Source organism: Electrona antarctica (genome assembly GCF_951216825.1).
Source record: "Electrona antarctica genome assembly, chromosome: 12".
NCBI classification, from domain to species: Eukaryota; Metazoa; Chordata; class Actinopteri; order Myctophiformes; family Myctophidae; genus Electrona; species Electrona antarctica.
The window spans coordinates 26,338,287-26,352,528 of NC_136793.1; the positions used below are offsets into that span (position 1 = coordinate 26,338,287).

Below are 14,242 nucleotides of genomic sequence, written 5' to 3' on the forward strand. Positions count from 1 at the left end.
ACAAATAAATATGCTAATGTTTATAACCAGCTCCAGACATTGACCACCACCTTGTCACCTTGTGTCCGTCACAATTTCACTGATCCTCCAGACCCCTCTCTGAGCTATGACATCAGAGCTTCATGTAGACTGCATATTCAGTTATGACCTCATATCCTGTCTGGGAAACCAGAGAGGCAGAAAGGCTAAGGGAGGGGGAGTAAGAGAGAGTCTGTGGTTGGTTGCCGACCACAGACACTGGGACACTGTTCACTGACCACCCCAACAGACAGTTTACTTTATCAGCACAGACTACAGAGTAAAAAAGACCAGACATTGTGGCTCTATACTTTGGTTCAATGTCCAATTTTAACTTCAGTCTTAAAGTTGCTGGCCGGCTTTCAATCACATCTGACTAAAGCAGGCCAGCTGAAGTTCATTATACTGCAGACAAAAATACAAAACTTCATTCACTGAGAAAAGAAAATCACACTCGTGTGAAGTGAGGGGCACCTTTGTTTGCTTTTGTACGTCATTGGGGGGCATGCTTAAAGCAAACAAAAAAATCACACTCTTGTTAAGTGAAGGGCGCTCTTATCATACATCACCAAATGAAATCATCACATTCCATGCTACAAACACAAACACATGCTCAAACACACCTACACACCAAGCTGTGCATAGGAGGGGCTAGCGCCCCTCAAAAACTCCATAGACTTGGCTGCCACATGATGTCATGGGGGGGCATGCTGATTTTTGGAGGCTTGCTGATTTTTTTTGGGCCGCATGAATAAGACAAACATGAAAAGTCCATAGACTTGGCTGCCATATGACATCATGTCTGAAAGCCAGAGGAGCTAGCGCCCGTAAAAAATATAGCTTAGCCTAAAAGCGAGAAAGGTCCTGTGGCATCCATTAATCACTTTCAACCTGGTGTCCCTATTTTGGGTAAGTCATAAGTGAAAATTGCAAAAACACTTAAAAATGGCAGATTTACAAGTTGTGAGAGCTTAGATTGCCAATGGAAAATTGGAAAGAATTTTGATAACAGGGCTTAAGTGGGCAAGGCTGTTCATTAAGAGATGAATGTGAATTGTAAATAATGGTTATAAATGACTAGACAGAATCTCTACAGCCTTCCCATCATGATGCTACTCTAACCGACCCCCATGCCCGTAAGGGAGGGACCATGTCCCCTCACCCTGCTGCTATCTGACAGACAAGCAATGCTTTCCACATACACCCAATGCTAAGACTAAGTGTTTTTGTTCTGGAGCTTTTTAACTTTGGAAAGGTAACAGCCCAGGATCCTCTGGGCCATAATGATCAGAACTAGGGACCCCAAATATTACTGGTCTTAGAAAAATATGAAAGTACCAGTTACCTACTCTCCTGTGAGCCAGTCTGACATAGGGATGTATGTGTCTGCCTGACACACAGCCAAGCACAACATGGAGGTCAAACCCCACCACCGGGGCGGGGACCAACTGTCCTCGCTACCTATTTCCGCCTATCTTGGGCATAGGAGCCAGCATTATCTGCCTGGAGGTCCACTAGGGACCAGCAGGGCTATCCAGTGAGCCAGACTGACATCCCTGTTGGCCTAATGATAGCCATGCACCACATGGAGGTCTTAGCACCACATGGAGGTCTTAGAACCACCACAACCAGGGGCTGACTCGCCCACTCTCTGCCCACTGAGCACTCCTCCTGGCCACCCAATGTGCACCACTATATAACCTTGATGGGAGTCATGGGACATGACTGAGCCAGCTGTTGTAGGTTTTTCACTATAGACATGGGAGAGGAGTAGAAGCCCAGTGCTTTCTTTGCCTTTATAACTTTGCTTTTCTGTGCTTCAAGTGCCTAGTGGAGCTATCTCCACACCCTCCAGTCAGATAAGGGGCCATGTCTCTCCACTGTCCCCACTTAGGAGACGATCTTTCCCATACACCTGATGCTCGGTCTCCAAGTCTGGAGTTTTTAAAATCCATATACTGTATGTATGTATATAATGTATTTGTTTATTGTCCAGTTTGAGGCATTAGCACTCAATATGAACAGCTGCAATACCTGCAATACGCCTGCGCACCACACACACACACACACACACACACACACACACACACACACACACACACACACACACACACACACACACACACACACACACACACACACACACACACACACACACACACACACACACACACACACACACACACACACACACACACACACACACACGATTTGGATTCAGCACCCTGTAATACACCTTGAAAAACATGTATGTCATAAATTAACCCAATTGGCCTTCAGGGTTAAGATTTATGGAAATCTCATGTAGTCTACAAGAGGCATAATGGAAACCATCAGTTATCACAACAGCCATGGAGAGAAAAGAGGCATAAGAGAGGGGAAACAGCAGAGTGCCAGGCAGTCAGGAGATGCTGAATGGGTGGGAGGAGGTCAACAGAGAGGGGGATAGGAGGGGGCAGCGGGGTAGGAAGGTGGGTTAAGGTTGTAGAATCTGTCAGCCTGTGGCTTTGCTCCAACACATTACCCTTCATATCTCTCACACACACACACACACACACACACACACACACACACACACACACACACACACACACACACACACACACACACACACACACACACACACACACACACACACACACACACACACACACACACACACACACACACACACACACACACACAGGCCTAGTGTGAGGCAGTGAGCTTGTGGACCACCTGAAACCACTGCTGGTAAACAACATAACACAGCAGGCTATTGACTGTGTCAGAGAGAGGGGTTTAGCGGGCCTGCTCTCGCATCGGAGGGTCAGGACTTTTGGGGTTAGGGGTTTTGGGGTCTGTGGAGTTGGGAAATGGGCTGAGTTGAGAACATGCAGCCGAGTTTGACAGTTGAGGAAAGGAACAGAGTGGGTTGGGGGTCTGAAACGAGATGAAAGGGAGAACAATGATTTGGAGGGATGCACAAGGGCGGCAGGAGTTGGCATGAAGGAAAAGATAAAAGAAAAGTGGTGTAAAGAGAGGAGGAAATAAAAACAGTTTGGGGTTTAATGCCTTGCTCAAGGGCACCACAGTGGTTATACCAATGTTATCCAAACTCTGGTTAGTTACAGATGAATGCATCTATCTTTCGGCCCGAGGGAATGAACTGGCAGCCTCTGTGTTATTGGTTAACACTGTACACGTAGCTCTAGGCCAAAGTATTGAGGATCCATTTTAAAGAGAGGGTTCATGGTTATGGTAGAGAGGTGCAGGGTGGGCAATTAGGACAGAGTTAAATAGTGTGTGGAGGAGGTTACGGTTGACCTCTTGCATTTGGTGCATACCAGAATTCTACTCCGCTACAATTCCACCGAGGAGGCTGAGGCAGGGAGACAGAGTGATGTGAGATGTGTGATGTGAAGTATGACAGTGATGGCAGCTTAACGGAAACCTAAACATTCCACCACACAAATATGTCACTATCCAACCAATGCCCAACTTCACAGCCAGCAATCGACCGTCCGCCCTTCCTTCCTCTAACAGACCCAGGCACAATTACCTGGCCATGCCCAGGCTAGAGAATCCCGCGGGGACAATGAGAAGGTCAAGGCGGGGGAAGGGATGAACACCCAGGACAGCGTGGGCTGCAGCCAAACAACGAGGTAGCAGGGAGAGGACCCCCATCTGGGAAACAGAAAGAAATGACAGCGCACCATTATTATATTTTTAAGACTCTCCATTCTCCAATGTATTTTTTTCATGAATAGACTGCAGACTGGCTTTACCATCCTGCCCAGATGCAATTGAAAATGAGCCAGCTGGCTAAGAATGATCCATTGTACTCCATCTATTTAAATAAGAATTACAGAGTGAAGGTGTCCCTGCCAGAGCCTTCTACCTGGGCCTTCTGTAGCAGACAGTCAGGGGCAAACACACGGTGTGGCACCACTCGTTGTGACCATGCAGACGGCTCCGTGAATCGGCAAGGATAGTCGTCATGGGAACAGGTGACGCTCTCATCAACCGTGTCTGGGAAACAGGCCACAGAGTGGCCCTGAGAGTCACAGAACACCGAGCTTGAGCTTGTCTGGTCTCCGCTGTGCACAGCAGGTAAAGGGGAAAAAAATGAAATGGGAAGGAACATTTAAACCAAGGTTAATAAAAACGAATGAATACATTTAAAAAAAGGATATGCAGGGCTATAGGCAGGAACCCAAATATAGCACAATGTGTCCTGTCTCCATGCAGGGCATGGAAACGACAGCAGTGGAAATGCGGACTATATGCGTCACAAGGGCAAACAGCAGAGAGCCCAAACATATTGGAGGAACAGACATTCAATCTCATTGACACTAAAAATCCAATATCCAGCATTAACTCCATCGCCAGTATAAGAGCCGTTCCAGGGGTTCCAAGTCGGTTCCAAGTTTCCTTCCAGCCATTCAGGCGAAATAAAGGCTGTCCTTGTAGCTGGAGATGCCTGGGGCCGGCAGCAGGCTACGGCTGGGCTGCTCCTGGAGGAAAACCATGAGGGGAGGAGTAGGACGATTACTGGAAACCCAGAGGAAGACCTGCCAGGCTTCTGGGCATTGGAGAGGGAGACCCCAGACCAACCCGGCCCTGCCCATACTATAGCCACACACCAGTCCAGGCAAACTCCATTCCACCCTTAGCCCTGGCCCCTGGTGCTACTAGTGTCCTGGGCCGCACGCTACATCCTGTTACTGTATCTGAGATACTTTATTTTATTGCCTCCTGGCTTTGTACCACAAGCAGGATGTTGGCATCATGTTATGCTGTTATGCACGCTGTCCTGTTAAAGAGGGGTTTGTGCCACACAAAACAAAAGTTAAAAAAAAGTTAGGCCCTTGATTAAGTGCTACCCACTGTGCCTACAGTAATTCACCTGCTCCATTTATGGCATTGTGAAGGGGAACGTTCTGCCATAGACGGCTGCAGGGCCAGCCTTGGGTTAAGGACACACTGGAGAGGCGGCAGCCTTACGAGAAGAACAGAGGAAGCGAACACAGGAAAAATAATAAAATACCTGCCAGTCTGGAGAGTAGAGCACTTTATTACTTCACTGGTGGAGCTCCCAGCTCCAGCCGCAGGCCCGGCCACAGTCTCTGACCCAGGCCCAGCTTTGGCCGTCTCCCCACACTCCATTCTGCCACTCGGCCAACTCTCAACGGCAGTGGTAAATTCTGCTGTGGCCTGGCGCCAATGGCCCACTGCCAAGGTAAAGGTGGAGGCAGGCATGGGCATAGTGACGTAGTAGTCCCAGAATAAGAGACCTGTGGATGGGAAGAAAGGAAAGGGAAAAATAAAAAGTGAGAAAAACATTGTTCAGAGTGAAAAAACAAAACAAAAACCAGTACCCTTCTGTAAGATACTGGCATGCCAGAGTAGAACTGCAGAGAATATTCTGTGTTAATTATTACTAGACTAGAGGCATACGCGGGAAAATGCCTTACCTGTGTCCTCTTCTTCAGTGGGCATGGCCTGATTCTCCCCGCTCATCAGAACCACACACTCACTGGGGGCCCGGACCCTCGCCTGCCACGTTGACATGGCAACAGGCGGCTCCTGGCATGCGAAGAGGGCTCGGTTGTTGATGGGGGACCCCGCAGTGTAAACACACACCCTGGAGGGCCAAACAAGGGTAAACTATAAACAAGTTTCAGTGCTCAAAGGGTGAACAAATAAACACACAGAAATGCATGCACACAGAAAATGAACTCCGACAGCTTAATAGCAAAAATTACAATTATTTAATTACTATTCCATGCATCATAGCATTAAAAGCTGAATTTTATGTACACTACAGTATTTCTTTTCAGTATGGTAAGCCAATTGGTAAGCCTTAAGAGATTAAGACAGGGAAACCATCTGTGTCATTTTAGATTTTAGCGTTGGCTATTCATAGCAGTCAGATATAAAAGCTCCCAGTGCAACACTTCACACAGCACTGCAAGCTTGTACATCTGATCTTTTGTGTGAATTACTGGTTACTTTGAATTAGTGGTTTAAGACATTATCAATTATCATACCATTTGCTTGTTTGTGCGGGTTTACTAATTTCCTTCCTGACCCACCTGTTGTCCTGATCTCTGGTCCATGTGACAGAGCCTCCCTCCGGCCTCGTTTCATAGCAGATCCTCAGAGCTCGGGGGAAGTCCTGAGGTGTCCCTGCCCCCCTCTTCCTCACCTGCAGACTCCAGCGGTCTGTATGGAACTGCAGGGTACCCCCACCCTGGGAAGCAGGGGCTCGGCTACACTGGGAGAACAGCCGATGCTGCTCCCTCCATTGACCAGAAGGGATGGACACCAGTTTCTGTATCAGGGCTGCTGATTGGTCCACAGTGCTGAGCCCTGACCTCTGACATTTTACCTCCTCTACAAGGCCGGACATAGATGGCACAGAGATGATGTCTAACGCCTCAACTTTTGACACAGTGAGGTCACAGCAGTCCAGCACCAAGGTGAAGTCACCATCGCTGGTGCTCTCCCAGGATGCATTGGGGTGTGGTATTGCAGACTGTGGCACATTGTGAACCTTGCCGACGTCAGACGGAGGCTGACATTTTCTTCCAGCTATGTCGGCCGCTGCCCAACTCACCCCCACAGCCTCTCCGCTGTTCCTTGATTTTGCTCCTTCCTCCTCTGCGGTTCCAGACACACCACATCCAACCCTAGTCTTATCCTTCCTATCATCCTGTAATGCAGTCACAGCCTTATCCTTAAACTTGGCACGGGTTTCACCCACATGTCCAGTAATGCACCAAGACTCTGCTGGAGTCTTGCCAGTCTCTCCAAACCTAACTCCTTGACCACCAATGATTTCAGTTCTTCTCCCAGGACTAGCCAATGCTCCAGGACCAGCAACAGGTTCCAGGAACAGAACAATGCTGCCACTGATGACCTTTCTGTGGAAGTGAATGGTCATGTCCAGTACATAGTGTCTGACCAATATGTGGCTGGTGTTGGCTCTGAGTGGAAGGTCATCTTTATCTAGGTTGAGGTCCACATCATCATGCTCCATGTCACAGTCACACTGATAGAGACAAAACTAAAGTTAGAAAATGACAGTTGATCCTAGACTAGAGCACAAGACCATGAGTGAAATATGGCTTTATCTGTCATGGCTTTAATGGTAAACACACTTCTACACAGTACTAAAAACAAAGGCACAAACTCTGTGTGTACAGTATATCATTCTAGTCTTCAAACTAGACCATCACTGCTTATCTAATATAGACTTCTCTTCAGACCAAAGTAGTTCAGTCTGAGTGTGTTATGGCAGTGCAGTGTGAAGGAGCCAAATCTCTCGTGTCCGTATGCTCAGTGTAAACTCTAGTTTAAGTGTCAAACTCCATTTGTTGACACATTCCTCCGAGCACACAAACAGGAAAACAAGTTTCACAATCCCAATTTCACAAGTGTTTATGAAGAGGTAGTACCAACACGCCTCAGCGCACTGCCCGGAACAGCTAACTGCGTGCAGTATCCTATATTAAAGGTCTGCTATATGGACTTATTTACTGTCACAATCCCTCCATTTAGAATGCTCCCGGGCGTGAAGGAAGCTTGGCAAGAAAAAGGTGCAATTACCATTTACAGCCAGAATTCCTCAGAGTTTTCTCTGTGTAGCACCGAAGCCATAAAAACACATTTGATCGCACAAAAACATGGGATAATCTACAGAGCTACAGGCAGAGACAGAGAAGCTTATATCTCCCTCCTTCACCAGACAGGTCCAAAACACACCACTCTTAACTGTACTTGAAGTGTTTAAGGGTGGTGGGAATCAGCAGTGGGGCTGGTATGGGCTCGCTTGGTGGTACAACACCTTAAGAATGTTAAATAAATAAAAGGTTATTATCTAGAGCCTGTGGCCTATTAGCTGACTCACAAGTAAATCTAGCATTTTAATGTTGAGTCTTGTAGAAACAGGTTAATGGCTGTATGCTTAAAGGCAGCACAGGTAGCAACTCGCCTGGCTGACATACATACTGGACAAGAGAATGCTTCTGACAGCATAACTTATACCCACCTTATCAAAGGAGCTTAAGAGCTTCCCTTTAAAAGACTTTCAGAGCAAAAAATAAATAATTGCTGCAGTCATAAACTTTCAAAGATGAGTAGCACCACACGCGCGTTTGGCGTTGTACCGTTTGTCATGTGAAAGGAAAGACTTTAATATGGGTAGTGACTCATTCTGATTTATAGATGCTTTACTTTGCGGGGGGTTTCAGGTGTAACTTGAGCAGGTATGCGAATAGAATAGAAATACTTTATTAATCTCCTTAGTGAAATCAAGCCGCGCTCAGATCAGCAAAGAGCATCCAATGCTTTTGTTTATTCCAAGTCCCACTGTCCGTACGCCGGTAGCGCTACAATAAAGTTATTCGTTATATTGGAACGTTATGACGCTTGGCATGACAATAACGCGCAATTTAAAAATAATTTAGCCAGCGGATAGCAGTGCAGACTATGGTACTGTACGTGAGTGTGAAGCTCATGAAATGTACCGACCTGCATCTGCATCCAGCATGCATCTACTTCCTCTCGGCAAAACACATGTCGTCATATTTAAGCGACAGCAGTGCTTGTAGTTTTTTAAGAATAAATGGAAGATTATGCTGAACCTTTGATACCCTGGCTGAAAGGAACACTGTTGTCTTCATCTTTCAAATTTATCATCAATCTTCATCGGTCAACACGCACGCACAGGCGCGCGCACACACACACACTCACACACACACACCACCGTGACACTGATGTAAAGTTAAATAAAATACGTTAAGTATACTACTAGTATAATTTAGAGGTATTTTAGTTTACATCTCAGAGGCAATTACTTTTACTCCACTACAATTATTTGACAACTTTATAGTTATATACTTTATAGATTTTGTTTTATTACAAAACATACATTAACCACTTCTCTGCTCTGCATTCTTACCAATAATTTTCTTCACCAATGTGTTTGTAAAGGATGAAGGATCTACTAACATATCCCACATTGGTTTTTATTAAACCACCCTAGTGGAATTTTTGACAGCTGCTGAAAGTTGGGGTACAGGTACCATCAACAACCAATATAAGGCAAAATGTTCTAAATTTCATTATGCTTTAAGTAGCATGTGTGATATACAAATGTAATGAGGTCAGCACATTTGGGCAAGTGGCTATGGCTGAATTTAGCCCAAGGAGTGTTTTTGTGCAAAACTAATGCTTGGAATGGTTTCAGAATCATGAAAAACCTAGTTTGACACATCACATGCTACTTAAATAAAGTATAATGAAATTTAGAACATTTTGCCATAATGTCAAAATGTTCTAAATTACATTATACCAATATATTATAGGCTATTGGTTGTTGATGGTACCCCAACTTTCAGCAGCTGCCACAAAACCAATGTGGGATATATGTTAGTAACACATTGGTGAAGAAAATTATTGGTAAGACATTTATTCCCAGATTGTATTAATATCCCCCGACTAGTAGATCTGCTATTTTAAAGCGATTTTTATGCATTTTTAAAGTTGTTTGTTTGAAATTCTATTTAGGAATAGTATCTTGTTTTCGAGAGGGTCCTAAGTTGTGAAATGAGACATTCTGCATAATGAGTACTTTCTACTTTTGGATTTGGTACATTAAATAATTTTGAGTATTTCTACATTGCAGTATAGATACTTGTACTTAACAAAATTGAGTACTTTTCCCATGCACACGTGCACAGCCGCACAAACACACACACGCGCAACGCACATCATACGGTGTCACTGATATGACTATAGACAGAAATGGTACCATCAAATTGAACATCAATGAGGACCCATACAGAGATGTCAAAAAAGTATCATTAGTACACGTGTAAGTCTGACATTTTCTTTGTATTGATTCATTAGTGCTACATTTCTGTAAGCTTTAGCTGTTAAAAACTTGTTTGAGTTGATGAATTTGCAGTACAACACTCGTATATATTACGTTTTATTTAGGTGCGTGACCTTGACATTTTGTGCATCAAAAGGAATTATAATTCCACATACAATGCATGTTAGCATAAAAAAGGAAAAATGTACAGTTTCCAGTGCTTGAATGCCACTATTAATAACAGTTACCAATTGTCTATACATTTGTAATGGGTGGAGAAAACACATGGCCTAGGCTATAACAGAAAACTAAATGGAATGCAATGTGACATTTACTGCCAAGTAGAGAGCTTTCTATCTTGGAATGTATGCTGAAAGCACAATATGATGACTACCTCATAAAACATCACAGCTCTGGTTAGTAAACAAAGAATGGTTTAAATTTGGCACTATAGGTCTAAATATCCTAACAAATAATGTATTTACAATCAATTAAGACACCACTGTTATATGTACAATGTTACTAAGACTTTATTGAGACCTGCATCATCACTGACACAAGAATCATGGTAATATAAAATGATTATTGCCATTGATCTAAAAATGTTTCTTTTCCATAGAATAAAATGCAAAATAATCTCTCAAAGATTGTAAACATTTTCTTTGTGTCTAATTTATTATCAGCATTACATATATTATCATGTGGATTTAAAAATAAGCCTCATTTATCAACATACAGCTAAGTTATGTACCATGACCAATTCCATATCTGACTTCAGTGAAATTGTTTTGGTTCACTGTTAATAAGTTAAAACTCTGCTAATATCTACACAGGATATTGTTTCTAACAAAAGATAACATCAAGTATATGGACTTGGTAATCAAAGCAGGAATATGTTGCATCTATTTTACAGTGAAATCCTCCATCCATAGAATTGCTGTGCGGAGTGGCACATACCACCCAGAGACACTGAGAGGGGTGGATGCTCAGAAGCCCTTGAATGCACAGACATCATCATTTGACATCAATCATTTAGTACAAAAACGCTTCAGCACACAAGCAAAATATAATGCATATTGCCATTATACTATTCAAATGCATACACATTTATTTTTCACATTTCTGAGTGCACACATTGTCATAAGCCTGCTTTGCTTAGGTGCGTGTGTGTGTGCTTGCTTGCACACACACAGTCACACACAGTCTCACACACACACACAGTCAGTCACACACACACACACACACACACACACAGTCCCTGGGCCAGCAAGGACCTCTATTCTCATCCTCATCCAACCCGCCTACAGGTACCCAGTAAAATCCTCAGAGTTACAAATTAATACATTGACACTGAGGTTTTTGCTGTTCAGAGGGTTTGCAGCATTATCAGGACTTTAAGTCATCCCAAAAGTCAACACAAATAGAAGCAAGAACAGAAATATGAAAGGTGCACTGGCATTTTGAATAAGCTTCAATGTGTTCACAATCTCTATCCCCACTGTTACGTAATGTCCTTATCCCACTTCCTCCTTCACTTCCTATGGCAAACAACTGACTAAGAATGAAAAAAGAAAAAACATGAGAATAAAGCAAAACACAGCAACCTTAAAAAAAAAATCTAAAAAACACTAGAGTGGTCTTAGAAACTAGATTGTGTTGTGAACAGACACTTTGTACTGTAATGCTCCACCCCACACAGCATTGCAGGGCCATCTCCAGCGAGCCGTCCCTTTCTTCTGTCCTCTCCTCTTTCATCTTATCTCTTCTCCTCCCGTCTCTGCTGTGTGACATCCTCCCTTTCCTTTATGCAGCACTCGCTCAGATGAGCATCTCAGGAGTTTTCCTCTTGAGTTCTGCGGAAACTCAACCGTTTGAAGGAATCCCTTTGGGGTGGGGGGGAGGTACAGAAGAGGAGGGAGGAGGCAGGAAGAGCAGAGAGACATAAACACAAGATTAGGCGTGAAGAGAGGAGGTGGAGTCGGTAAAAAGGAGACGGCAGAGAGAGAGAGAGCAGGGAAGGGGACCGTTTGGATCAGGTTTGCACGGTGTGGTAGGAGCACACAATGACAGCAAGATAAAATACATCCTCACATGTCAAAAAAGACATGCATTACAAACACTTAAGTCTACTGCTCTGAGATTGATTGAAAGCAACATGGCGTGGATGATGGACATTTAGCCAGACATGGGCCTTTATCAAAACATGCCTGTATCTGGTGACTGACATTGGGCAAGAGCAGGATTCAATTAAAAAAGAACAAAAGAGAATATTTTCACAAACCACTTGAGCACTATATAGGCTACTTCTTTGTAAGACAAATAGCTGATCTGCTATTTTCACTATTTTTAAGCTAAACTCTCAGCATTGTCTTCAACAAACGCACAATGTATTAAAATGGTCAAAGTCTCTCTAGTCCAAGTCGCACACATCGGGCAGAAAGGGAAAGTGTCTTTGGTGTTGAGTCACAACAGTGACAGTGGGAGATGACACAAAACACTCAAGTTTAATGCTGGTAAAATGCTCTTCCGCAACCTGAGTGATCCTAGGACTTCCGAAGAAGAAGACACCCGGAAATAACATGATCTGAAAAACTCCAAGCCGGTTTAGTCTAAACAGTCTTTTGGGGAAAACAAGCAATAATATTCAACTACCAATAACTAATCATGTACAGATTAATAATACAATTTATATAGCACTTTTCTACTACTTCACAAAACTAAGAAGAAAAAACTAGATTAAAAGAAAAAAAAAACTATAGACCTATGGTTCTTCCAAAGAACATACCTGTCTATGGATATTTACCTGTTCTCCAGAAGTGGTCTGATGATGGGTTTGTACAGCTCAGGGATCTTCCTCTCCAGCATAGGCCTCAGGCTTTCTCTCAGGCGATTGTAGTTCTTCTTCAGCTCCTGCTGATACTCCTTCTGGTCTGATGTGATCAGGTACTTGTTCTTCTCAACCGCCTCCCCACACCTACATGGTGGAGAAGAGGAGAGCAGAGCAGAGGAAAGATGAGGAGAGGAGGTGAGTATACTGTAAGTGAGAAATGTATAGTGGAAGAATAAATGAATGAATGACTGGCTGCATGACATCACCTATATTGGTGCACAGTTCCTCTCTATAAGGGTTAACAATGTACTTGACAGTATATTGAGCGCCTTGTTAGTAGTTTCCAAGTATTCTCTGCTATAATGAGAACCTAATGATGTCTTCCCTACAGGGCCGTTTCCAAGACATCTGTAATAGCAGTGGAACAAAATAGATTTTCACGGTCACAAATGGCTGAGAAATAAAATCCTATTCTTCCCCATGTGCCGAGAAGGGGAGAGTACATGTTGACAGCTGAACACCACAGGGTCTGAAGTCAGTGCAGAGGACAGGTATGGGGTGTTCCATCATGACATGTATAATGGCCAAATCCTGGTGTGGGCAGGAAAGCGGAGAGACGGTGAAGATTGCAAACACATGTCTGAGTTTATCTCTCTGCTTTTAATGAGAGTAATATGGAAAACGGCAATGTTGTGTAACAGTATACAGTAAATGTGCACATCGTCTATGAACTGCCGATGAGAATTTTCCATCGCATCTGCGGATATTTAATTAACTCACTTCCTGTCTTGCAATGCACAGAGAATGCGACTGTGAATGTGATATTATATTTTATAAATTCAAAGATTTACTTGCCAAGGAACTCCTTCTCACAGTATATGTGACCCCATTCCTTATTCTTCTAGGCCTGTTACGAATGCTAGGTTGCTTTTGTCTCCCTTTTTGTTTGTTACTTTTACCTTTTCGTGTGTTTTCCTAATTGAACAACACAAACTGTGATTGGATAGAGCTTCCATTGTCATATTTGGAGGATGTAACCTGAATGACATTATGTCACAACATATGTCAACACCAAATTCTTCTGAAGTTTGTGTTGCTGTTTAATGCACAGGCTTTAGGGGCTACACCCCTGGACACCAAGCTCAGGGGGGCACCAAACACCTGGCCAAAAAACAAAAACACTGCAGTAAGTAACAGCAGCAAAATTTGTCCTATGGCTGCAGAAGTAGTGCTGAAATGTTGCAGTGTCGGTAGCAACCTCCAATTTTTGTAACAACTATATACTGTACATACAAACCGATAAATACCTGCGACTACTGCTCATTTGTCTCGATGTCAATTGAAACCGCTTTCAGTAAAGACAAAAGCCAGATGTTAGTGGGAGTTAGTGGATTCTTTGTCCATCTGAGAGGGCTTAACCATATGAACCCTTAGCATCTCTATTCTTGGGCAAACATTCAGTGAAAATAGCAGATCTGGGCGCCTGCTGGCCTAGTGGTCCAGGTGCATGCCACATACTGTATAGGCTCTGG

The 14,242-nt window shown here is 43.7% G+C and overlaps 2 protein-coding genes across 3 annotated transcripts in view; both read right to left on the minus strand.

Moving 5' to 3' along the window:
- The window catches only part of aopep (aminopeptidase O (putative)), a 122,049-nt gene extending 113,439 nt beyond the window's left edge, over window positions 1–8,610 (minus strand). Inside the window, exons 1-6 of the mRNA XM_079517127.1 lie at window positions 8,536–8,610; window positions 6,096–7,054; window positions 5,475–5,644; window positions 5,048–5,294; window positions 3,899–4,097; window positions 3,560–3,684 (exon numbers count right to left, since the gene is read on the minus strand). Of these exons, the coding sequence (XP_079373253.1) occupies window positions 3,560–3,684; window positions 3,899–4,097; window positions 5,048–5,294; window positions 5,475–5,644; window positions 6,096–7,054; window positions 8,536–8,547 (1,712 nt within the window). The 5' untranslated portion in view covers window positions 8,548–8,610. The remainder of the gene's footprint in view (window positions 1–3,559; window positions 3,685–3,898; window positions 4,098–5,047; window positions 5,295–5,474; window positions 5,645–6,095; window positions 7,055–8,535) is intronic.
- Window positions 8,611–9,984: 1,374 nt separating this feature from the next.
- dock8 (dedicator of cytokinesis 8) overlaps window positions 9,985–14,242 on the minus strand; it is a 78,875-nt gene continuing 74,617 nt past the window's right edge. For both annotated transcript variants that reach the window (XM_079517121.1, XM_079517120.1), the window contains exons 47-48: window positions 12,684–12,854; window positions 9,985–11,763 (exon numbers count right to left, since the gene is read on the minus strand). In XM_079517121.1, the coding sequence (XP_079373247.1) occupies window positions 11,712–11,763; window positions 12,684–12,854 (223 nt within the window). In that variant the 3' untranslated portion in view covers window positions 9,985–11,711. The remainder of the gene's footprint in view (window positions 11,764–12,683; window positions 12,855–14,242) is intronic.